The sequence below is a fragment of the Ornithodoros turicata genome, chromosome 1 (assembly GCF_037126465.1).
Source record: "Ornithodoros turicata isolate Travis chromosome 1, ASM3712646v1, whole genome shotgun sequence".
Classification (NCBI taxonomy): domain Eukaryota; kingdom Metazoa; phylum Arthropoda; class Arachnida; order Ixodida; family Argasidae; genus Ornithodoros; species Ornithodoros turicata.
The window spans coordinates 46,087,400-46,113,486 of record NC_088201.1 but is presented as its reverse complement, the minus strand read 5'-3'; the positions used below and the strand labels follow the sequence as shown (position 1 = coordinate 46,113,486).

The following is a 26,087-nucleotide window of genomic DNA, read 5'->3' as shown; positions in this document are numbered from 1 at the left end:
ACGAATTGCGCCTTGACGGGAAGAAAGGTCATTTAAGCCACACGTCTGAAATTTTTGTTAAATGATCGACAGGTACGTACACGACAATAAACACGCATGGCACTTTGTTCGTCTTAATTTTGTTTCATAATTACCATAATAACTTCGTTGGGCAGTAAATAAGTTGCGAAATAAAATTAGGTCTACCGCCTTGCATGTCGCCATAAAACACTCCGCCGGAAAGCTTCCTACCAACATCAAAACGAGCTCCAATTGCGCTAGTAATATTTGCGTAACAGCCTGACAAGTTCAGTAAATTTCTTGTTACTAATTACAATCCTCGTATAGTTGCTGAGGTCACAGTACGTTCAAATATCCTTCCCTGTTGATGATTCGCAATTGCTTTTTGAATGTCAATCGGAAGAGGCGGGAACACAGGTATTGCTGACACTTACATTAGAGAAATATCGCCAGCTCACATTGAAATGTGGGGTAGTGTAGAAAACTACCCCAACGATCTTCGACAAAAAAGGGAAAAAAGGAAAAAGAAATTCATGTTACGCAACGTGGTTTTCTTCAACACTACTACAAATACACCCTCACAAAGTACGACCTTCATCCACAAATGGGATTATATATGGAACACTGCCATCACGAATCTATGCGAATAAGTGGGTTGCAACATATATGGTAATATAGCAATTTCATTCAGTTATCTCTCCCTTGTCGGTCAGCCACCCTTTAAGAAGTCTTGTGTGGAAGCCACAGCTGCACTTGACGTACGTTATAGTTAGACAGGTATTATGAATGGCGTCTTTCTGTCGACTCAGACGCATTCATGTATTTCATGTGTAAACTGTTTCATTCGCGTGTTATAACTCTTGCACACGTGCGAAGGCGAGCCTTCGGAGTATCAATCACGTGTGAGGCGGTAACATGCCAGAACGGCTGGAGGGAATCGTACCGCAAATCGCAGAGGCTCAATCAACAGTTGGGCAAAGCATGATTCCCGCCACTGGCTCTCGTACACATTTCGGCAACTGTGGTCCTTGAGGATATCCTAATACCAGTAAAAAAGTTTTAGCAGTACGTCCGTATCCATCCACGGCAGCCACCTTCCAGCATGTATCATCTCTACGAAGCGGTACCACGCAGTGCTTCCTTATACTAGAGACCATTCAGGAGATTGCCTACAACAATCACATTGGAGCAACTGACCTGTAGGAACCTCGACCGGAAACTCTACGGTGAAGAGCTGCAATAACCTACTCTATGGGGAGCTTGGGGAGTATATCTGGCCAACGGGTGAGCAGCTATCTTCGAGAACCTGTTGTCGTCCCGGTATGTCCCTCTGTCTCGGAGATTTCGTTTCTATCATACTTCGATACGGCGGATTCTGGCCGCACCATGACAACGTTCATAGAGCTGTCGGGTGTAAAACATGAAAAGGACCAAGGCCACAAAACGGGAAAAACATCAGTGAACAGGAACCTTCGCTTAGTTGCTTTGTCTCGACGAGCCACCCTCGATTTCAGTAGCTTACTCAAATCAACAATGACACGTCGAGGCAATGATGGGGCTTGCTTATAAATTTTCATACTTGGTATTCTCGAGCACATTTTCAGGCGACGAGGAGAAAAACGACAAAAAATGGTGTTTTTCACCCAATTTTTCCGTTCCGAAAACTTCACTAAGCCATACATGTATGGTACAGAAGGAAGACTGAAAACACAATGTGCGCAGACGACGAGCGCCGAGTTAATGCGGAAGTTAAGATTGTTCTAGTATTGCATTTTTGCAACTGCAAGTCAATTCTAATGACCACTGCTCTGGATGAAAAAATACACATGCCTGTTTACAATTCACACGACACATGTCACGACTGAAGACGGACGTCACAATGTTGTGACGTGTAGGATGGCGACCATACAACGCCCTCACCCTCGCTGCTTTCAGCATGATCTCAAATGGGGAGACAACTAGCAGGTGTGATAACTGTACCTACCCTGCATTCTTCGGTTCCTACAGAGGTTACGCAAAGCCGGATGCGAGGCCTGGGTCGTGCGGAGAAACATTTTTATTATGTATATGTGCTCAGAACGACTCACAGCAAGCGAGAGCGCAGGAGGCCCTCATTTTTTTGCGGCACCCAGTACGTGCGAGCTCTGCTGTTCATCCATAGTTACAGATAACTAGGGAAAGGGTGAATGCGCCAAATTATGAATGAAGTTCACGGAAAGCGTCAGAAATGGGCGTGGCCGTCTTAATTGAGACTGGCAGCCAGACGAGCAAGGAAAGGTCGTCGGCATTAAACAAATGAAAACAACCCACTGTTTACCTCGAGGCGGTTTTGGCACGTCGTGCGCGATTTTCAGCGACAGGACAACGCATTCTTGGTGTTGAAAGTTCCGTGCGATGGGGCGGTCGAGAAATTTTTTTTTTTTTTCTTTTGTAGCTCGGTTTTGACATGATTAACCTATGGAGTCATATGCGACGGGCATAGAACATCGGCAGTACCTTGGTTTCGTGTGATCGATAATAGAATGACACACACAAAAATAACGGAGATGATGATATGAACTCGTGAAAAAAAGAAGAGTCAAAGAAGACGTCAAGGTGAGGTGAGCGAGCTACACAAGCGAACACAAGGTAAGTTTTTCCACGGTTTTCCGATTGGATTTTCCGGCACAGCTCCCCCTGAAGTCGGCCCAGGACGCATACTGATCCCCATATCCCCCACTCTTTCCTGCTGTCCTCTCTCCATCTGTCCACATCTATACGCCCCTCTTAGCCACAATTGCTTCGCGGCGCTAACGCGGAATAAAAAAAAAACTTTCATTTCTGCCATCTTTCGCTTCACAGAGATCAAGCTTTAAGCGTATATCCCTATGGGCGACTAATCTCAACATAAAGGCTGATACGATCTCTGGTTTCTAATTTACCGCAGCGTGACAAAGAGACAATCACGCGCGACACAGAAATAACTCCATTACTCTTCTCAACCTCGTGCACATTAACAATGGGTGCTGTGTAAGTACGGGACGCTTTGTGACTTTCAAAATATTTCTCACAGACTGGTAAACACATCCATGAACGTGCCTGCACACATACAACGAAATTAGTGGCTGCATAATTTTAGTAAGGTAATTTCGGATCATAATATACTTGATGCTGTGCTTTTTTCATTGTCCTTGCATGATAGCGTGTTCAGGGTCAATTTCTGATCGTATCGCTCCGTAGCTGTGGTCTTGTACTTTCCTACGCTGCTTGCTGCGAAAAAGGCGAGCACTAGCTGCAGCGAGTACTTGCATCCACAGATCAGCTCACCAGTAAACTATACCCGTACGAAAATCGTCAGAAGGGCGGACTCCATTTCATTAGAACTGACATCCGTCTGTACGATTTCTTACTATTTCGACCCCTTTATCCGGACTCCTGCCACCGCAGCCTCCCCCACCAGGTGTCGCGCATGAGTCTCCTCCCCTCCTTCCTCTTACGAGACTAGCTACATCACTAATCCGTGTAGCCCGTAAATTTGATTTACACGAGTGAAGGCGATTACACTCGAAACTGATAGTGGACGCAACGAATTGTCCTCCAGTATGACCTCGGAAAAGGGGCTCTGGGTGGTAAAGTGGGTAAGGAACAAAATGATACCGGCTTGCAGAACAGTCCGATACTCTGAACCTTCTTCACGAAGAAGTCATTGAATAGTCCGATGTCCACGCGAGATACAGCTCGTCATGTCCGTACAGCCCGTCATGACCCATTTATGCGAAAAAGAACTTCCGTATTCCGATCATACACACACCATCGCTTGAAGCACGACATCCTACACAGGGAATGATTAGTGACAATCGCGCAACGTCCTTCACACACGATACGCCTTTGGGATCAAAACGAATGGGGGGGTACACAACATACGATATATTTTATTGCGATTTGTGAAACGCTGCCGGCGGAAGAAAAAGCAAGCTTGGAAGCAACCTTGAGAAACCCTCACGTAACCTAGAAGAACACGCAGATGAGCACCGAACGCAGCTGCCACCGATACAACGAAACAACAGAAGTAAAAGAGCTCGAAAATAAATGGAGTTTACATCAAGTCACGATTTCCGCTCTTACACTGGGTTGAGCGTGTTGGAATTTCTCCTCGTCAAAGCATGCGTGGGTCTGTGTAAGGCATAACGGGTTGGACAGGAGGTTGTGTGTTAAAGGGTGAGTTATGGTGCTTGTCAGTGCGGTGGTACTTACTTGCAAGGATTAGTCAGCCTGACATGCGATAATTCAAATGTTCGCGCAGTCAAACCAGATTGGTAGTCATCTGTACGTGTTTTTCAGTCCTGGTGGGGGACGTGTAGTGAAGGATGAATGCCTGATCATTTGCAGGCCAGGAAAGTACGTGAGGAAATGGGTGATTCTCAGCGGTGAGTTCCCCTACGGAGGCCTTAACGTAAGGAGATTCTCCTTCTTCAGCGTCGCGTTTTAGAGCCGGAGACGGGCATACAGACGACGTAAACTTGGCGAGAGACTAAAGTGTAGCTGAGGAATCTCACTCACTCCTCCTCGTTTCGCGTCCGTTGCGGTTTTCGTGAACAGAACGTTGACAAGAGTACGTACTGCAACGCCCCCATCCCCGAAAAAAAAAAAGTGGAAGGGAGCAGACGGCGTGCTATTACAGATCACCATGGGGACACACGTTTCTTGTAATCATAGTGTCCTCTATCTCCTCTATCTAATAATGATAGAGCAGACGTCAACACTTTTTCTTCGAGGACTAACGTTCAGCCGCTATAGCTTGAACTCCAGCGTGTCTTTTCCAATCCCATGTGTTTGTCTTTCCTGCATGAGACTCTACTCGACGCTTGAGCTATCCGTGACCCGATCTACTTTGGAGGCCAATTGATTAAATCATCTTTCCTTTCTCCGAAGGGCTTAATTGACGGTGTACAACCTGGGGGCATAGCATTAGTGTAGGCGCGTAAAGGTTCTCGACTTCGTCAAATAACTCTCAGCGCCACATTCAAGGCTTAATTTTGATTTTCAAATTTGCCTCGTCAGTATTACAGCCTTGTATACATTTTGTAGAGTGTATATACTCATTTGCAGTCTAAGGGCACCGGTGATGTCACAGAATAAAAACGAGGAGGCAGAAAGGAGAGGGACACGTGTACTCGTGACGTCGGCTTATGAGACTAGAAGCAACAGCTTCTGAGCTGCTGCAAAATAAGTATCGACAATGTATGATATATGTAAATGACGTCCTGGGCTCCTTCATGATGCATTATGTTCAGTAATGATGCTGGTATTTCTTATGAATAGCGGGCCTTTATCGCTTCCACGCATTACGAAGTCGATATAGCGGGAGCATCGCATTAACGGCATTAAGTCGCCGTGCATCTGCTCTGCGTCATCGAAAATTTCCCCTGACTGACTGACTGCCGATACGAGCATCATTCGAACACACTCCGAAGCATGTACGTGTTATGACTGAAATGGATTCATCCAAGCCCACTCGTGTCAAAAACGACAAATTTCACTCTTCGCCGTATAGCAAGGAAGGTGCGAGCAACCCATAGTCCCGATCCCAAACCGTGTCGTGCAAGGGCATGAACAGAACAGCACTCGCGCTCGCGACATTGTATACGTACATAGAAGTATTACAGCCACACAATATTTTACTCTTCCCGATGCAGTTACCTAATCATCTTCGCAATCTGCAAACTTACCAAATCGAAGCAAGTGATCACCGGAGAGCAAATAGGGACTCACCTGAAAGAAGAGAGAAATACAACAGTGGTTAGTGTTCAGTGACGTTCTAAGACAACGTAATGAGTAAGGGAGGAGGAAAGTACGCGTGGATACAATTAAGACTGCTCTTGCAACATCATAATAGTAATTGGTGCCTTTAAGTCACTAGACAGTGATCATGAGCAACGCCACAGTGGTCGGCCCCTGGATTAATTTGGTAAACCTTTGGGCTCGTTTAACCCGGGCTAAAATGTCAACACGTTAGACACCTTATACAACGTCCGTAGAAGACGACATGTCTGGGCAACTTGTCTGTCAGAGGAACACGTCACCAAGTGATCCACTAACGGAGGTGCCATAAGCACGCTTTCCGACACCCATTATGGAAACGGCGGGTGGCGCGGAAGGTATACCATCAATTGGGGAAGCCTGAGCTTGAGTACAACAAAAAAAGAAAGAAAAAAGAAAAGGACGACACGACACCAACAGCTCAATAACTGTTGTTGTCGTGTCGTACTTTTATGTGCCCAAGCACAGGCTTCCCCAGTCATGGATATGGTCCACCAGCTTGCCAGCGTTCATGCCATTTTGTCTACCATTAATGTGGCTGTAGAGTCCAGTCGCTTTGATACAGCTATTTGCTGAACAAAGAACTCCATAAAACTAACGACAGTGTTTTTATCCGATAGCAGCCCGGAAAAGTAACCTCATACTTGCCTTCGAATCCGACAAAGATGTTCTCCCTGTGTGTATCAGTTCGTTGCATGACGACGTGAGAACAGCTATGCAATGCGGCATAATAGGACCGCACAAATCTTTTTTGAAACACATCACAAATTTGTTTGAAACCGGCATATTCTTAGCTGGACCACTCTTTGCACTGCCTTTCTAGATTAGCTGAGACTTTGAAGAGTATAGTACAAAGTTTAAAACCCCTTATGAGCACCAAGTTTCATTCTTTTAGTCGCAGGATCAAGGAACAAGTAACAGCTCAAACCAAACGCAAAGCGCGACACATATAGCAGTTTCATGGAGGGGCACCAGTGCCTCGGGACTAGAAATCCCACTAGGCTTAGCGGGATGTAAGTGACGCACGCGTGCAGTTGGAAGCGTGTCCGCCTACTGATCCCAATGCTGAGGGTTCGTACCCGATCCAGGACATCAGCAACTCGGTGGCAGGGTAGAAGTTGCTTAGGCGCGCGCCTTACGTGAGGGACGTTAAACACGGTTTACCATGTGCTGTGATATCGGTGCACATTAAAGGGACGGTCGAATCCGCTCCTGTCGATTTCGAAACTATAGTGTCATTTTATTCCTCCTGGACCACTGACCACGGTATCGAACACCCCACGCGAAATATTGGCGTAGTTTGACGGTTATTCGACGGAATACGTGACAAGAGCACACGCCGGATGTTGAGAGCATTCCGGAATTCCCTCTCTGGGAAAACCGAGAAAACGTCACTCCCTAAGAATAATTGAGGGCGCGACCTAGAGAAAAGAAATGCTGCGGTCGTTCGGGCGTCTCATACAGTTACGGGTCGTCTGGACGGTGCTTTTCCTCCTCTGAGCACCGTGCTCTCACTCCTCCGCATAGGCAGTGACGTCACACCGCCGGAGCTTCTACGGCCGCGGAAGCAGCGCTGACCTTTAAAATTCGTCTATTTAATATCTAAGCACTCGTAGAACGAAAAAATTAGCTGCGCAGACTGTCGGCCCATGCCGAACATAGTGGTATCGGTTTCAAAAATGGGTTTCCGGATGCCACCGTCCGTTGAAAGGACCCCGGATGGGCAAAACTGATCTACAGACCGCATACTGCGTCGTCGTTGATGATCATAGCTGTCCCGTAAAGTTAAGCCACGAATGATCATCGTCGACATTCTTCGGGTGCCACGTGATGCGGGAAGTGATCGCCATCGCATTTTAAAGATGGCAGTTGACGAAAAGTCAACGAGCTCTAGTGGCGGGACTCGAACCCACACCTTTCTCGTTGCCGGTCAGGCGTGCCACCAATTACACTACGCCGACATTCTACTATCGTCAACTACCACACCTGCGGCATGGCCGAGCGGCACAACCCATCCGCTCGTTGGTGGTAGCCAAGGTCGTGCTGAAGACAGGGAGGTGGTGGGTTCGAATCCTACCACCGGCTGTGCTGTCTGAGGTTTTCCCTAGGTTCTCGGAAGACTTTCAAGACGAATGTCGGCAGGGTCCCTCTTGAAGTTGGCCCAGGACGCATACTAACCCCCTTTTCCTCCCCCCTCCTTCCTGCTGTCCTCTCCATCGATCCACGTTTGTACGCCGCTCATAGCCATAGCTGTTTCGCGGTATTTAAAAAAATATACCAAGACCTCGTTCATGAAGACGCGGACTTACCGCGGCCACCTATATGACTTTCTGATCATCTGCTTGGGGTTGGTGAGTCTTGCATGTTGTGTTTGTCTTAGTTCGTTCAACCTGTGCAATTTACTTTGTTCGTCGCATTTTCGGCTAACAGTCACAGCAACGTGTGGGCGTGCAGCAAAAATCGCGTGGGCGACTAGCAACTACGGAACCCGATTGCATAGCGTGCACATGCGGCGCCAAATGAAAGCGTGCCACGGCACCGTACTATTAAGAATGGCTCGGTCGCGTCACATTGAAAGCTCGTCGTGTATCCAACCAATCACATTAGGTGGTTTCTATAAACTTACTGTGGGATTGGAGCACAGGGTACATGTCATGCACATGACAAGGAGTTCCGTAAAGTAGACAAACAAGTGGTCATGAATGAATTCTGAATAAGTCTCCTCGATAATGTGAATGGTAATCCTATGTAGAGTCCCTCTCTGCAGATTTCCGCAATGCTGAATTTACTTTGCATTCGACCGTAGCGGTGTGCAGCCTTGGGCATATCCCGTGACAAAAGAAAAAGATTTAAAAAAGAGGAAGTGATCACCGGTTGTCATAATTATCCATCCTATATTTGGCCACTATTTCAAAAACTACATAGACATGGATGATGTGTATTTTTCAACAGAATCACCACCAGCTGAATGTACAATTTAACAAAGATACATCAATATGCGTAGCAGCAGCGCATGCAGGATGTACAGCACTCTCCGGCGGTAGACCATAGCGTTCTTAGAACCCGAATTGAAAGCAAGTCCCTACCTCAGATTTGATATAATTCAATGAGAAACAATTATGTATGCCAAAAATTTAAATCATGCAATTGAATACTTGCGCTTATTTGTCTTAGCCAACTAGTAAGGCAGCAGCACCCGCCCTTCATTACAGATACCCTCGCTTTGCAAGAATGAATACATAGACGTGAATGAAACCAACGAAAGAAGATAGAAAAAAAAAAAAAAAGCCGATCAGAAAGCAAATTTGTATAGAGCTACTGTACGTGATGTGTAAGCAGAACAACCGCTTCTACAACCGTTCGATTAACACTCCCAAAGGAAAAGCGCAGCTCTTCACACCTTTGTGTGTGCATAAATAGACACTTAATGCCCCCCCCCCCCCCCTTCTCACTCGGCTGTATGAGCCAAAGAGTCAACCCAGCAAGTAAAAGGAAACAGCAGTGCCGCTGCGCGGTGGCCCCTCGCATTATGGCGGCTGCCGGAGCAAGAAAAATTCTGTCAGCCTTGTTCAAAGCTACTCCATCTCAATCACGGAGCCGAAGCCCACTGAAGCGCGCGCTGCTACTATCAACCGCCGTTCTATGGAACCAAGGGATTGCACCTTCCGCTTCCGCTTCATTCACTTCCGGTCACGTGGATGGATCTTTTTTGACGCTCTGTTGCGCGAGTTTTAAACGCCCCGTTTTCTCAGAAAACAAGCGAGGCCTTGACTGAAGGTTTTAATGTTTTTCTCATTCGTTCATTCCACGCACCCCATTTGGTTTTTCCTCCACACAGTTTGCACTGAGTACCCAGCAGGCTCAAGTATCTATTTCGTTCCACAGAGGGTAGGCCTGCTTATTGATTGCTCTGCAGCCACAATTACAGGGATTTGCAGAAGCCGCTACACAGAAACCGCAGTAGCTGAAGACTCGGCTTCCCTCCTGCCGTTTATGTGTTTCATTAATATAATATGCCAATTAATGTTGCCGATTTTATGAGCGTACGTAATGGCCCGGCTTCAATAGCTGCATCAAGTGTTATTGGAAAGGGACAAACAGTTTATCGAAACTGCACCAGCAAAGATGTCTAGAAAAAATCGCGTCCGCAAGAAGGGCACTATAGCACCCTCAGTGGATCAGTCTCTTCACAGTACACGACTAGCGAGTTGGAACGAACGTTCCGTGGCCTGACGGTCGTTCATATAAACATGCGATGTTACAGTTGTGTTTGTTCCCGCACTTGAAAAATTGCATGTGAGCCACCGTGCTTTCGATCGACACCGTACCGAATCTACTGTCATGCAACTCGTTTTCTTTGCCTTAAAACTGCGGGGAAAGCACATCACCAGGGAGGAAAGGGAAGTTATTCATAGTTGCCAACAGCGAAGCCATCCGTCATGTGCGGACATCTGATCGATTGTAGCAGGTCGATCGTACGTCAAGTTGTTCGTTTATCGTCCCGCCCGCCTCTTTTACGCTGGAACATTTTCTATCCACCACTACACCTTGTCTCTAGAACGGCTTTTTCGTTTTCTTTCCTGTTTCTTCCTCGGCCCGAAATCCCGGGAGTACTTTTAGTGGAGTACTCGACCGTCGAAATCAATTGTCGCGAATGTGCAGCAGTCACGCCCAAGAATGTTGGGACAGAACGATATCGCAGTGATCGATTGATGACCATCGGATCGGGTCGCTAAGCAAATCGGTTAATGGGCATTCGCGTAATGACAACTTCGTTGCAGATTTAAACTGGTCTCTGCAAGGGTGTGGTTGCCAATTCGGTTGGCGTCCGTTGTAATGGTTGTCTCACGTGGATGATAGTGGATTTTTTTATCTGTTCTGCTCGGGTGGAATTGGTATGAAAGGAGTGCAGGGATGTGGATAACATCGATGGCAGATGCTTTTCCCCCCTCTGAAATGGCTTCATAAACGAATAGTGAGTTAAAATGGTTGATAACGTGGGCTTTCAAGAACCGTATCTACCTGAACCAATCAGCGGGTAGGATTCCGAGTCATACAACGCTGCGATTGGTTCCCGTGGTTACCGATATACCGGTACGTTGACGTTACCAACTGTCTGCTAAAACTAACTGCTGCCCTGGCATCTGGGAAAATCAGTCGTTGGGCTGACGAAGCACCGAGAGAGATGTAGTTATATTTCAAACGTAACGATTGGTTCTACCTGCAACGGCAACTTACTCGATTCCGACGTAAAGGCATGTCAGAAGTGCAATGCGGTTCCACAACGTAACGGACACACAGTATTAAAAAAAAAAAATTCTGGTGTAAATGTCCTGTCCTATGGCACACACCTCTTCGGTGTACAGGCTTCGCGACATACAGAGGGAAGTTTCTGAAACCCTCTTCTAAATGGCGTATTCTACATAAAGCGCCATCTTAGACAAAACTATTTCAGGGGAAGTATATTCTGTTTGAAACATCTGCTTCGGATGGGTTTTCTTACATTCCAGCATTGTTATTACGCCTTTTAGGTGAGTGTACAGAATAAAAATTAAAAAAAAATTGTTTGCTCTCTCTCTCTCTCTTTCTCTCTCTCTCTCTCTTTTTTTTTTTTAGAAAAACGCTCCTTTTACATGGTGAAAATTGTAAAAAATGTACAGTTGGAGAATATATACGCTCCATAAATGAAGCAATACATCTGTCTTTTTTTTTTTTTTTTCAAACCTCGCGGGCTATACCATGCATATAGCATAAAAAATATTCTACAAATCATTTCACTTGTAACCCTTCCAGCTCCGTAGTAACGCCCGACCTTCAGTTGCCGCTCGACACTCAAAGAGGGCGACACTCCGACAAGCGCACATTCATATACCAGTGAATAAATCAATAAGTTAAGTACAACGACATTATACACACAAGGAAAAAATATACTATCATGCAGTAAATGCTTTCACAAATTTCCTGGGGTGTTGACCTATTGTATGCTTTTGTTAATTGCCCTATCCCTCTCGTCGAAAAAAAAAAGAGAGAAAAAAAAGCATAAAGCTGAAAACGTGAACCACCAACTGGAAGGTGCCTTTATGTTGCAGCAGCTGCAGGAATTAGGCCTGATCTGTCGACTTGTATTGTATTGCGGGTGACATGCGTTGTTGCACCTTGTATTAAAGAACAAGTACAGAAAAACTGCACACGAGTTTATTTGAATACAAATGTGAACGAATTCAAACAGAAAGAGAAATGCACGTGTTTGGAGACTTCAAAGCCAGCATGCAAAATCACGGATGGAATGGGTGCTATACGCCTAGTACAAGTCATGTTCGGACCATGGGGCTTCTATGCGGCACATGTGAAAAGCAGGACGTGAAAATTTTGACAACACATGTGCACAATTTGGAACTCTGCACATGCAACTCGCAGAGAAGACGTCGTGTCCAAGTAATTGGTATTATGTCACCAAATGGCTGTTGCTCTCGGTAGGGTTCGAACCCGCTACGTGGACACGGTACCTACTCTTGTTCGAAATTGGTTCCATTTCTGATGCGTTTCAAACCACATTTCGCAAAGTAACGTGACCTTTTGTATTGTTTGTGTGAAGGCATGCAAGAGGTGAAACTTTGCACACCCTGCACTTGCTCGTTTACCGTATTCGGCTAATTTTCCTAGCTACCCACCTATCCAATATTCACACCATTCGTGGATATTTTCCACTGTATCCGTTGGCACTATCCATAGTTTCCCAGTCGAAAGCCCTTAGCAAAGTAGCACGCACACGTTGAGACAGCTGGGAACATGCCCGCTGCTTATCTTTTGCAGCCCCACATTACGCTCACGTAACACTGGCTACTGAAATGTCAATCATTTTCTCATGTAGCTGACGACGGCCATGTGGGTGTGGTCAGGCAGTTACAACCCAACACTGCTGCACCCTGCCAAGGCTCTGTGGAGCGTTCCTCTTTTTGTCAACAAATTATGTAAATCCGCACTTTCCAGACGAATTTCGGCACAGTTCCCCTTGAAGTCGGCCCAGGACGCATACCCGCACCGCTGTTCCCCACTCCTTCCTACTGTCCTCTCTCCATCTGTCTACGTCTGTACGTCGCTCATAGCTACGGTTGCTTCGCGGCGCTAACACGGAATAAAAACAAATAAATCCGCAACGAAAATCCGGGACTAGGGATACGTTGTTGTGTCTCGTCCCGTTATTTTTTCGTTGTGGATCTATGCCACCAGCTCGCTTGCTTTTTAATCATATTTTCAAAGTACGTAAAATTATTTCAGTAACATATTCCGCTGCAAATTAGGCTTCGCCATCGCAGGGTTTAAGAGGGTCTTGACAAATCACACTCATTATTCCAGCAATACCGGCGTTGACAACGTGCCCGTACACTGATACGAGTATTGGGGTTCAAGCTCATCCCAAAAGCCCCAGCAATTTGGTTAGCAGACTGCAAGACGCTTCTGTACGGCGTCCACAGCGAGAGGCGTTAACTAAACACAAAACCAATGCCGCGCTTAATTCACTACCTGCGTGCGTTCACAATGGGCAGGCGACAAAGATATCGGGACCATTAAAAGCGGCCTTTTGTGACGTATCGAGATCGTAAACGCCGTAGCAAAACGCAAAGAACAGCGTAGCGAAATCGGCTAAGGCCGGAAGTGGACACAATACCGGCTGAAATGCATTAACACCCGATCTTCTCATGGTGATTCGGAAAAACCGGTTGCTGTGTTCACTATCGCACAATCAAGGCCACGGCGACTCTAAAGGTAGCCGTCACCATGTTGACGCATCCGCTTCACGGAACGGGTCTCATGAGAAATGCAAGACATGTTACTTGACTGTCGGCAATTGACACACAAGCGGAAGGTATTGATTTTTTTCTCATAGCATTCTACGGCTTCACTAGAACGCATCGTAGCTAAAAGAAAACTGATACTCAAAGCCGCTATTACAGCTAGAACTAACCTAGCACATGTGGAGGACAACTATCGGCAATCTGCAGAAGTCGCATCAAACAATCCTGTATACCTCTATAAGCAACGCTGTCTGCAGCGCAGATCCATGGTTCAAGGACATCGTCAGCAGACACCAGTTTTAGTAGATCGTACTCTATCGTCTTTGCGTACGTAAAGGATAGAGTTGATCGTTCTGCGCACTCCCAGAACAGAAAGATAGCTTCGCGCGGTGCGCAGAACCACCAACGCTATCCCTCCCGTACGCAAAGGCGATAGCGGACGTTGTACTGAAACTCTCTAACGTTCTGCGAAGCAACGCTGACAGTGCCTGTCCCTGTTCTTTTGAGCATTTCACTTGAACCAGGATCTGCAGCTAACTGGAGCCGAATGTCGTCTTATCTTTGATGGGTAGGCGATTTTTTTTCTTCTCTTTGCGTGAAATGTCCTCCTGACTTTCGTGAATTTTTATTACATTGTGCAACGTTGTCACGCCATCTAATGCTGACTTAGAAAACAAGAAAACGTCGAGACCAAATGACACAACTGGTGTGGGCTTCTCAAATGTCCAAACAAGAGTCCAAAGACCTAACGTAAGCGTTTGCGCATGGACAACGGGGAAACATTTCGGTAAATGCGTTTGTCCAGAATTCCATGCTGAGGAAAGTTTAGTTTACCTGTAGCTTATTTACTTAAACTTAAATACAAGAACCACATACCGATCAGAAACTGCTTTTGTCAACTGTTGAAGTGAACATTTCAGACAATTTTCCTTAATCTGGAATACTGTAGGCTGCTTGCAAGTGAAAACAATGCTCAAATTGTGGCAGACCAACGCTGACTGAAGTTCAGTTTCCACTTCATGTGTTTTTCATCGCATTATCAGACATTAGCGCACATGCAGTGCTCCGATGCAGTTTATTGGAATAATAACACTATCGCTGGGAGTTCATGGATTACTTACGGTATTTTAAATTACATTTACATTTATTTTAAAAAGCTTAAACCTACATGAAGCTAAAACAGGTCCATTGAGTTACACTGTAAGAAATGTCTACTTTATTCTAGGTATTATCCTGGTTAGTGAATCATAGGGGGTGCCGCATGAGCCACTGATTTCGCGGGAGATAAGTGGGAAATTCCTGAGTAACTGCAACGATCGTGTGCCAGCGAATAGGAATGCAAACATTGGCATTAGATATGATAATGTACGCCACAATGCTGCGGCTTTCAACGAGTTTTTGCATCTGCTGTTATCTGCATATCAAATACCCTTGTTTAGAAGTACGCGACGTTTTACAATCACTTCGTCATGCTTCTTGACCTTACAGCTTAATGTAGTGAAACGCGTTACGTCTTCTGTGATTGTCGCTTTTGTTACAGATCTACTATTTTTAAAATCATGTGGGTCTCAGAACTTTTCGTGCTAGCGCCGCGAAGCAACTGTGGCTATGAGCGGTGTACAGGTGTGGAGAGAGGACAGCAGGAAGGAACGGGGGACAGGGGGTTAGTATGCGTCCCGGGCCGACTTCACGGGGAACTGCCGACATTCGTCTGGAAAGTCTTCGGAAACTCAGGGAAAGTCTTCGGCAAACCCAGCACAGACAGCACAGCCGGTAGTAGGATTCGAACTCAACAACGACTTTATCGTGCGATGATGAATGAGGAATTTCATCGCCGGGGGCGATACTCTACCACATTGTTGGTGGTGATGCGGGGAATTAAATAATGAACCCCTTCACAATAAGGATCGAAGCCCTATGGTATCCAGAAAGGTCAAGAGAGCTTCGAGGGCAGAGCGTTGGTGTGAGGGGGCGAGAGTCCAGCTCGTTAAGGTATCCGGAGAGTACGGTTCGGGAAGGTTCGTAGTGTGGGCAATGGAGAAGAATGTGCTCTAGATCTTCTACAGCACCGCAGTGACATCATTGGGGAGAGTCAACTTGTCTCCCCACTGCTCTGTAAAAGCCACATCGAGGCACATTCGATGAACTAATGCGGCATCTTGATGAGAGGTATGTCGAGGCATACGGAGAGCGAGCGCTGGATCACCTCTGCTCCGCATAGCTGGGGGGAGAATGTCAGCGGTCCATGGGCAGGAAGAAGAAGTCCAAGGGTAAGGTCGCGCTTTTCCGTTGCTACGGAATATATTCAAAATTTATAGGCTTAGGCTTATTTGGAGTCACCGGTTTTTAAAAGGATGAATCTAACGTTTCACGGGCCTCCCGCTATAATCTGTACGGGAGGTCCGATATGTGTAATCATGCTTCCTATAGGTCAACAGGTCCCCGCCAGTCCTGCCAAACGACAACGGGTGGAGAGCCCTTCCTCGGGTGATGCCGACAATCCACAAGACATGAATGTTCCTGGTAACGCCATGGACACTTCGGTACCGGCCGCTCCCCAACAGACAGATGAGATGAACGATGCCAACACTGCCACTTCACTTCATGACCCGTTCCCCACTATCACCTACAGGAAGAACCGAGCCGGTGGTATTCCCGTACTATTTCAGTCAGCATCTAGTGACTACTCCTTCTGGAAGGTCAATCCTAATGTAGTCGCTAGTGAGATACGCCTGCTAAACCAACAACAGGTTATGCATTACCGTTTCCACCGAGATGGTTCTCTCTTCGTCTCCGTCCAGTCTGAAGCGGCTGCCCGCAACCTTTTGTCAGCTAAGCTGGAATCCCTGTGTTACCACCAATACCTCGATCGTATGCCAGAAATATAGGCAAGATTTATGCTGTATCTAAACAGTACTCGAATGACGATCTCGTGCTCTACCTGAAAGACGCAGGGGTTATATCTGCATTCAGAATTTTTATCAAATACTTTTAAACAGTATTATCTCAGCAAACATACAGCTTCACATAAAGCGTGAAGTGAAGAATTCAAAATTTATCTAGAGGAAACATATCGGGAGTTATATTTACAATGAAATGTCCAAACATTATCGAGAATCACTGTACAAGATTCTCGGCTGCGTGTCTCTACTTTACTTGTCCCCCTTATTGGATTATCTCATCTCACTATTCAGCAGCAAGCATTGATAGTTCTACCCTAATAGTTCTACCCGTTCCACCCTGATACCTTTTTTGTTTCTTCTTATTGTCGTAATATCCTGGTGAAATCGCTCACTGCTGTTGACATATGGTGGATGCTCGAAACACTGCAGACTCGGTTTCGGTTTTGTTTTCTACTTTCCAAGCGGCAGTGGCTTATGAAGACAACTTTGCGCCAATTACGCAGAGTGGAGATTTTTATGTTCGTTTTTTTTGTGTTTTTTTTTTTCGGACATGGCGTCGTGTTCCGGCGACGCATCTTCTTCGAAAGTACAATACTCACGCTCCTGTATTTTGGATATTAGAACCAATTATCAATTTTAAGCATCATTTTGGTTTTCAGCGCCTCAAAGGTTAGTTAAACTCAGTTATCTTTTATGTCTGAACCAATTTGGCTATTACACGTGCTGTCCATCGCGCGTTCATTTCCGCGGATTACAAACTACACAAAAATGGGCAAACATGGCTATTTTTAACTTGCCAGTTCACGTTTCATTCCACACTTAACCATAAACAACTCTTTACTTTTCATCATCACCAATCCCAAAGTTCTGAACGTTGTGTGAATCTGCCCTGGGTCACGCTGGGTTCGCAAACAAACCTCCACCCATCCGAGAGGTGCAGAAACAAGCGTACGCCGTGCAGCATTTCATTTTCTTACATAACCACTTGCTTCCCATATCTGCCCGTGGCGCGGTCCTATAGGGGCTCTTGTCCGGTTGCTTAGTGAGCTTGTCAGTTTGTCTTTCACTCCCCCACTCGCACATAGCGATAGATGCTTCGTGGTGCCAACACAAATTACTGCACCTCTCACGGAGAGCGTTTGTGATTGCCAGAAAATCGCCGCCGAGATAATTCCGCCAAAAAAGTTCCGTCTTTCAAACTTTTTCGTCAGCATTCTATAACGACGGCTCCTACTGAACGAGTGGGCACATGCAAACGAGGCGGGTAGTCAAAAACCGCGTCACCCGCGTTCCCACGTGCGCCCTAAGGAACGAAAGCAACTTCCTCGAATCGTGTCCCGCATGATTTCCGCGACATGTGCCGACCCGACCTTGATCATTCGTCACTGCAGTCGATTTCCATCTAAGGTCGCCGGGACGGACGCCCGGCGTACTTGAGGCCCACGCTCCATATCCAAGACAAGACGAGGCTGACAAGCAACGCATTCATCATAACCGCGTTCCCAATCAAGGCGGTCATGAAGGGACCCGTTCGACCTAATCCAATACGACCAGCAATTTATATGGAGTGTTCCGCCATTCCTTCCTTGTTGCGCCGGTGGTCGGCGCTATGGGGTTCCCAACTGCAACACAAGTGAACAAGACTGCCAGGGGTCACGGTTTTCGACTGCGCGGCAGTATATACGGGCGCGAAGGGGGAAATCAGTTAGGTTATACAAATGGGGCTGTCACCCTGAATGTTTGATTGTTCGTGTTCGTGGTCAGGGGCACAGAATGCGGAACTGATTTTTTTACATTTCTTTTCCTTGCGGTACCAGTGAGAGTAGTTTTGCATTATGGCTTGGAAGTTTTCTCCGAAAGCTCGATACTTCCTAACAGGCACAGAAATGAAATGAATGTGTCAGATGTAGGCACTAAAGTGGGTACTCCGCGAGAGGCAGGGAAGTTCTTGTAGCGGCATTGGGAAACCGCACTCACTTCTAAACTATCTCTACGGCGTAGTTTATCGGCGTAATCGTTTATTTAGATATTTCGAAAAGGTTCATGAAAGCAAAAGTCTGGGATCAGGAGCTGGCGATATTTTGAACATACACTTTGATCAGCCTTCAAAAAAGTATTTGTTAGATGTGAAAAGATGTGAAAAACAAAGAGAAAGATTCCGTACACAACGAACTGCGCAAGAAGGAACTGTGGCAAAGGAATGGAAGAAAATATACTGTAATTTCATACGCGAACTGTTTTAATCTGGTATCGTAGAGCAAACTGCCGCCAAACACAAACAACAGACAGATGTCGCTCCGCCTCCACACAGACAGCTGCACCTGTCGTTTGCACCGTGTTCCGAGTCATTCTACTAGTCAATGTATGTCTCATAGTATACTGCGACTGCTTGAAACACCAGGACTCTGCTAAACCGCAATCGAGCAGCAAACGCATCCCATTCCTCGAACGAGACGGATATCAACGAAGCACCACGTAGTTCGCCATGAGCACGATTACGCTCTAAAGGCAAGAAAAGGCTGCGCCCTTCAATTCAAATCAGGCTCCTTGTGATCTTCCTGCGCACGGTGCAAGGGACGGACATCTAAGTAGTCCATCTCGACCAGGCACGAACTCCATTAATGTGCCCTTTGACAGCGCAGTCCAGATACTGCAATAAAATATCTCCAGAGTCAAGCAACGATCGACGAAAGATACGCTTTCAGATCCCCTGCGGAGGAGGGTGATCTAAAGACGGACTTTGCGGTGAGCTCGAGGTGAATACACTAATTGTGTAAGTAGGCCTCCAGCGAACCTAGATTAGAGAACGCCGATAATTGAAACTACGGGTCTTGAACGGATTTGTTCACATGCGCTAAACTGGGCCGGACACCCTTCAGCATCTATGGGATTCCCTATGCATTCGTAAAATCGCATAGAGCGCCGCGTGGATATGTTAAGTTTGTGGGACATACGTCATGGCTAGCATACCCCAGTGATTTCTAGTGCGTGGTCGGTCGGCCGGGGCATACATTTTCGCTGTGGGCCTTCCATTTTTTTTTTTTTTGTTGTTGTTGTTGTAACGCTCAGCAGATAACAAAAACGCGCAGTTTGCCGCTTCATACAATTTGTGATCACCCACAACATAGAGGCGCCTAGAGGCACCTCATCGAGAACTCTGATCACACGTACGCTAGTAAAATATATCCATAATCATTAACATCTAGGATACTTCGTGTGCGTTGAGCCACCTGCTTCTTACACGAGTTTTTTTTTTTTTTTCTCAGCTAGGGTTATCCGAGGATATATATCCTCCCTAAGACTTCGGTTTCAAGCTAAGGTGCATAGTCACGCAACAGGGTAGTAAAACTACCCCCTGTCGAGCTTGGTTGGAAGGACAGAAGAACAAGGATGGAGGGTGAACGAGTATTTTAAACGGACTATATAATGGTTTCTTTCTCATTTATGTTTGACACGACAGACGTGAAAGGGGTTGTGACACTTTGTAGTTCATCACATCATGCACACATTGTACTGCACATTGGAGTACTGAGGAAAAAATAATTATTTTTCTGCGTGTCATACTTGGCGAGATATAAACTGCTGAAAATGCGCACTCGTCAAGGTCAGACATCACAGCTCCGGCCATTCCCATTGGTAGTCGTAAGCACGTGACTTCTCTCGCGTGTCCTCACTGGCCAGACGCCTGCCGTGACATCAGGCCCACTGCGCCCACATGAGTTTCGGTATTTGCGGTGCCGATTTTCTACGCGTCTATTACACCCTATGCCGTAAAACTTGGAATGCAGGTTCACATCGACGCAAATCCTTTCCTGTTACATTTATCCAGAATAACTGGAGATGAAGGTCGCAGGCCCTTTAAACGACATATCGAAGTTAACCGCTCGTGGTTACAAAATGGCGCAAAATGGTGCACCTTATCGAGAAACCTTTGAGGTGTACGATCTTTGCGACAGGAAGAACCGTTTCGTTTTCAGCTAATAATAAATAAATAACCCACCTGTCCCCACGCCTTCCTGCTGTCCTCTCTCCATCTGTCCACGTCTGTACACCGCTCATAGCCATAGTTGCTTCGCGGCGCTAACACCGAATTAAAAATAATAATAATAAATAAATAAAGAAAGAAAGGATATTCGGAAAATTTCATAGACCCATGTGTGCTAAAAGCGAGATGGCGGTATGGACAGGATTGTGCTGTAACAGCTCTCATTAGGCAATTACAACAAAGTTTTGCGTGCAGAACTCCCCAATCATAATCACAAAATAAAGTTGTTGCTGTGCGTACAGAAGATACTTTGTTATTGCTTAGTCGAAATCACAGTTAATCAAAAAATGGCAGCAAGTTTGGATGAAGAATGTGTAAGCAATGCAATTTTTGTACGTGACATACACCTCTATCCACGACCTGTGTAGTGCGTATTGCCATCGCATGCTGTCGGGTAAATTTATGCCACTTACTATCCTGTAAAGGTATGAAAGTATGTTGATGTAAATGATGTAAGTGATGTTGTAAATTATGAAAGGTGAAGTTCACAGCATCACACTGTGTTCAGTTCATAGCATCCTATGTACAAAGTTTTTTTTTTACGTTAATACCTCTTACGTGCTGATTATCGAAGCTTCGTGTAAGCGATTTCCAGACAGCCAGCTAGGACAATCTGCCAGCCAGCCAGCTACACGTACACAAACGTCTGCAAAATATTTTAATAAAATTTGAACTAAATTTATCATTGAATTGTATTGATAGCGTTCACTCATCTGGCTGCACCTTTGTTCTGTGTCCCCACCGGCCTCGGTGGCTCAGTCGGTAGCGTGTGCGCCTTCTGATCCCGAGATCGCGGGTTCGAACCCGGCCGAGGACGCCAGCAACTTGGTGGCAGGGTACAAGTTGCTTACACACGCCGTCTTCCGCGAGGGACGTTAAATACGGGGTGCCGTGTGATGAGCTTTCATCGCACGTTAAAGCTCAGCTCCGCCGATTTTCGACTGCGACAGAATGGAGCCATGCTTGGGCTGTGCGTTCGTTTCCGCACAGGGAGCATACATGTGAACAATTTTCACCCATTTGTTTGTGGTTTTTAAGAAAACAATTTTTAAAATTTCCCTGGCACGGCGGTCCTGTGGTCGGCAAACCCTGACCAATCCCGGCTTCGTCCTGGCTTAGCCGCGCTCGTGGCTTGGCTAACGCCAAATCGTCGATGCGATGGCGGAGATCTATGGGCGAAGGTGAATGTTTTGGGTGTGTTCCGTGATAATTGCTGTCGTTAATAGCCTCAAAGATAGTTTTGCCGGTCTTCTTTAACAAGCCTTACAGGATGGCCTCGTTGTGCAACGACGGCCGTCGTGAGCGGACATTCTGTGCCCGCACTGTGCTTCATGCTACCATCAAGACCTATAACACCTAACGTGTGACGAACTCGTACGCATTCTTAATAGCTTTGGCAGCGCACTATGCGTGGACTTGCTGCGCGTGCAGAAAGCACCACCAAAGCTATTGAGAACGAGAACGAGTACGTGCTCGAAGACGAAGTATTTCTTATAAGAAACATGATAAAACGGTGCGGTGGTCCCCGATAGCTCGTGACAGCTATTTCAGCACGATACAGCGGCCATGACGGAGTGTAAACACAAACTCGTTGCCAGGCAGAGCTGGCTAGGTGTGGCTATCCAATCCGCGCAGTTCCAAGTATGACGTCACAAGTGGAACCGCCGCCCGGTAGTTTTTCTCAAATTTCTCACGAAGGAGTATGGAAATTTGGAAAGCAATGTGCGTTTATGAATGAAGTTGGGACCACGGTTCTGAATATCACAACGTCTTCATACTTTCGGAACAGCAGCGGAGCTGCACTTTAAAGAACCCTCAGGTGGGCAAAAGCAATCCACAGACCGACCGCTCTGGCGTCGCTCATGATCTCAGTTGTCTCGCGACGTAAACACCCAATTATTAGTTCTGTGTCCCCACATTTCTGTTAATTACGTTCTATAGCTATCCATTTTCGCTAAGCTACCTTCTGTCATCTTTACCATTTACCATGTCATCTTTAACTTCGTTGTGCCTATTAATGCTTCCATCCCACTGAACACTGTGAGCTTCATTTTGAGGACGTGACCTTCATTTTGTTGTTTATGTAACGAAAATACGATATTTGTTGAACGAAATCACGACTTCAAAAATAAAAAAATAGAGGAGAGAGAGAGTGGGAGAGAGACAGAAAAGTTCACGAACCAGCTATTTTTGCAAAGGACTACTATTTTTGCTATATTTGACTATATTTTGCAAAGGACTTGATTAATTCATCTGCACAAACAAGCATGCTCGCATGATTTCTCACCTCAACGGTCAGAAGGCCCGAAATTTACTAGGACTTACCGAGGGTTCGACGAAGCGTTCCACCTGTCATTCGGCGTGTTGTCATAGTTCGCAAGGCAGCTGTTATTTTGCGGCGACCACGTAGAATGCAGGACTTACTAGGGCGATATTGGGACGAAACGAGAAGGGAACGAGGAACAAGCCGAAAAACACGGTGAAGTCGGTGAAAATGAGGTTGCGAATCACTCGAAGTAGGAACCCTAAGTATTGCAGTTTGAGAAAGAAAGAAGATAATTATGATGTCGATGACACTTAAATTGATTTCGGTCGCATCGTAGTGGCGCGGTAGTTCCACACTGCGTATAGTCGACCTCAAATCGAAACCGAAAGTTGTATTTGGAGTAGAAGTCGAAGCAGGTTAAATATTTCGCTCACGAAGTGCTACTTTGAGAGTAAAATATCGAGTGATGCACATATGCTTACACTAGTAAAGTAGATGGTGGTGATGATGGAAGACCTCCTTTAAGAACGCAGGCTCTTACTCTCTTTTTTTAGTTCCTCATTAACGCCGCGAAGCAACTGTGGCGATGAGCGCTGTGGATAGATGGAGAGAAGACAGCGGAAAGAAGCGGAAGACAAGGGGATAGCATGCGTCGCGGGCCGACTTTGTGGAGGACAGTGCCGACATTTGTCTGGAAAGATCGTCGGAAAAATCAAGAGATACCTCAGACAGCACAGGCAGTGGTTGCGTTCGAACCCACCACCTGAGAGTCTTTATCGCGTGCCCACCAAGGAGGCGCATCCATTGGACCACATCGCTGATACGAACGTAGTCCATATCGAGAGGATAGAGAGGTAGCAAGCGAGCTGGTGGTATGATTCCATAACTTAAAAACCCGAGACTAGGGGACAAAAAAAAAAAAAAAAACAACAAACACAGACAAACACAGACAAGACCTTGTCTGTGTTTGTCGTTTTTTTTTTTTTTTTTTTGTCCCCTAGTCTTGGGTTTTTAAGTTATGGGTAGTCCATATGTCACGTCCAGAGAGTCGAACCCAACCCGAACTTGAACCGAAAACCGTTATTAACCGTTATTTTTGGCCCCATCGGAACTGAACCGATCCGAAACAGTGGACGCCATTGGAGCTGAACCGGAACTGAACCGTTAAAAAAATACCGGTAACCAGTTCAAATAACGGTTCAACCGGAACTAAGGGTGGAAGTTTGCATGTTGTGCATGAACATCAAAAACTATGTTTTTTTTCTTCTTCTTCTTCTTTTGTTAGCTTCGTAGCCTTCCTCTTGCTTGCCGAAAAAGTCGTGCCCTGCAGGAATGCTCAGCATTTTATCGAGTCGCGGAATGACAGCAACAACTTTATTTTAAGATGATGAATGGGAATTATGAATGGAGATGAATAGGCAGTTATGACTGAAAACTGTTATGACTACTAATGTCTACATACACAAGAGTGAATACGAGAGTTAGGGATCAATGACAGTTTTGGGTAGCATTCAGGAAGTGACATATATTATAATAATATACTAATCAAATGAGCTATACAAGGTGTCCAGCCTAACTGCAGAAATGATCGCTGACACATAGCGCTGTCCAAGAAAAACTGACTGCTCTCTTATGACGTTTGTGTTACAAACAGGTGCTGCATTGTAAGATCAGCCCGTTTGTGACACAAACGTCATAGCAGAGCTGTCAGTTTTTCTTTGACATCGCTATGCGTTAGAGATGATTTCCACGGTTATCGTGGACATCCTGTATAGAGGGTAAGGTGGGGCAAGATGACACATTTTTTTGCTCGACGCCGCCTGTCTCAGAGACGCGTTGCCCCATGCGCTTGAAACTTTACTCATAGGTGACTCTGCATGTCCGCTTTATTGCATGTGAGAATTGTGAAATATATGTAGAATATTTCCAGCAAAGCAGAAGCGCACTCAAAAGCGAGCGACCAGCGACACACCAGGCTGGCAGTGCAGTGTTTGCAAAGGACGGTGGAGGGAAATAGCACCGGGTTCTGTGTAGTTTTATCGCACACCATGTAGGTGGTGCGCTCAAGGGGGCTGTGTAGGTGTTTAAATTGCAAAAACTAATTTGTATGGTAGCTCATTACCACGGCGTGTCTCGTCTTGCACCGAGGGTTGGGGCAAGATGAGACAATCTGCATGTTTGAATTTTTCGTTTTGTGTTTATTTCAGAACCGGTTACGTCCGTTGTGATTTACAGATCTGAAGCTCTAGACCTCTGAGAATGTGCCTATGGGTAGTTTTTTTTTTTTTTATCACGAACAATAAAAGTTCCATATTCAATTCCAAATTTCTGTCTCATCTTGCCCCACCTTACCCAAAATGCGAGTAGGCGGACCAACCGATGGATATGTCGTCGGCTGTGCGACTTTCGGTCTTTCAAATGCTCACTACTTCGTTTGTTTTTGTTTTTTCTTCTTCTGTTTCTTTGTAAGGAAAAAAAGTGCAGTGCACTGCGAAAGCAGACTATCTGAGCTGAAATACAGCATGCGTCTATGTGTACGACGCTGCGGAATAAACTGCCAAGATGCGTGTGTGAACTTACAGAAGAACATACCAAGCTGGTTTTCTTTGTGCATTTCAAATAAAAAAGGTAAGAACAACCATACTGACATCGTATTTAAAAATCGTGAATCGGTCGAAAATGAGTCGAATGAGTGTTTGCACTTGCTTTTGCCCGTGCTCTGTCTTTGTTTCACAGGCACTTCACTCTAAGGGCCACATGGTAGCACGGCGGCGGTCAGTGATGAACGATAACGCTACTTTTATATAAAGACCGCGGGCTCAGAATCGCACCATTCCAGTCCAACTACAATGAAGCGTCGTTTGCTCATTAACGTGTATTCGCATCTCCTGTCCGGCAATCACTGTATCAATATCAGTTACTTAAATGACTTCGGCAAAGGCGGGCTCGGTTGACTGTTATATTCCTGGCGAGATTCAGCGAACAACCCGGTGGGTAGGTTAACCTCCGCGACATGAGCTACGTGCTGTGGCAGTCAACCCAAACCGGTAACTCATGGTTACGCCGCTGTCGTAACCATTACTAATCTTGTGTGTCATATCGCGCAAAATCTTCAAAAATCTTGAACGACCGTTGATGTCTTCCTGTCCACTGTACCACACAAACGGAAGTGTGCTTTAACCTGCCTGTTGTGCTTCATTCCCACCCGTGATCCCTGAACCGGTTCGTGAACCGAACCGTTTGAAAAAAAAAACGGTTGGAACCATTATAGTTGCCTT

At 45.9% G+C, this 26,087-nt stretch overlaps 1 protein-coding gene across 5 annotated transcripts in view; it reads right to left on the bottom strand.

Annotated features, from left to right (window-relative positions):
* LOC135378155 (protein tiptop-like) overlaps positions 1-26,087 on the bottom strand; it is a 480,805-nt gene that overhangs the window by 81,349 nt on the left and 373,369 nt on the right. The window contains exons 1-2 of one of the 5 annotated variants that reach the window (XM_064611069.1): positions 22,869-22,882; positions 5,709-5,751 (exon numbers count right to left, since the gene is read on the bottom strand). The exons of 3 other annotated variants lie outside the window; for them this stretch is intronic. Coding sequence is in view for 1 of the 2 variants with exons in the window: in XM_064611067.1 (XP_064467137.1) it covers positions 22,869-22,914 (46 nt within the window). In the remaining variant the exon portion in view is untranslated. Of the gene's footprint in view, positions 1-5,708; positions 5,752-22,868; positions 23,094-26,087 lie in introns of those variants that run through there. One more of the 5 variants, XM_064611067.1, reaches the window with a different exon arrangement.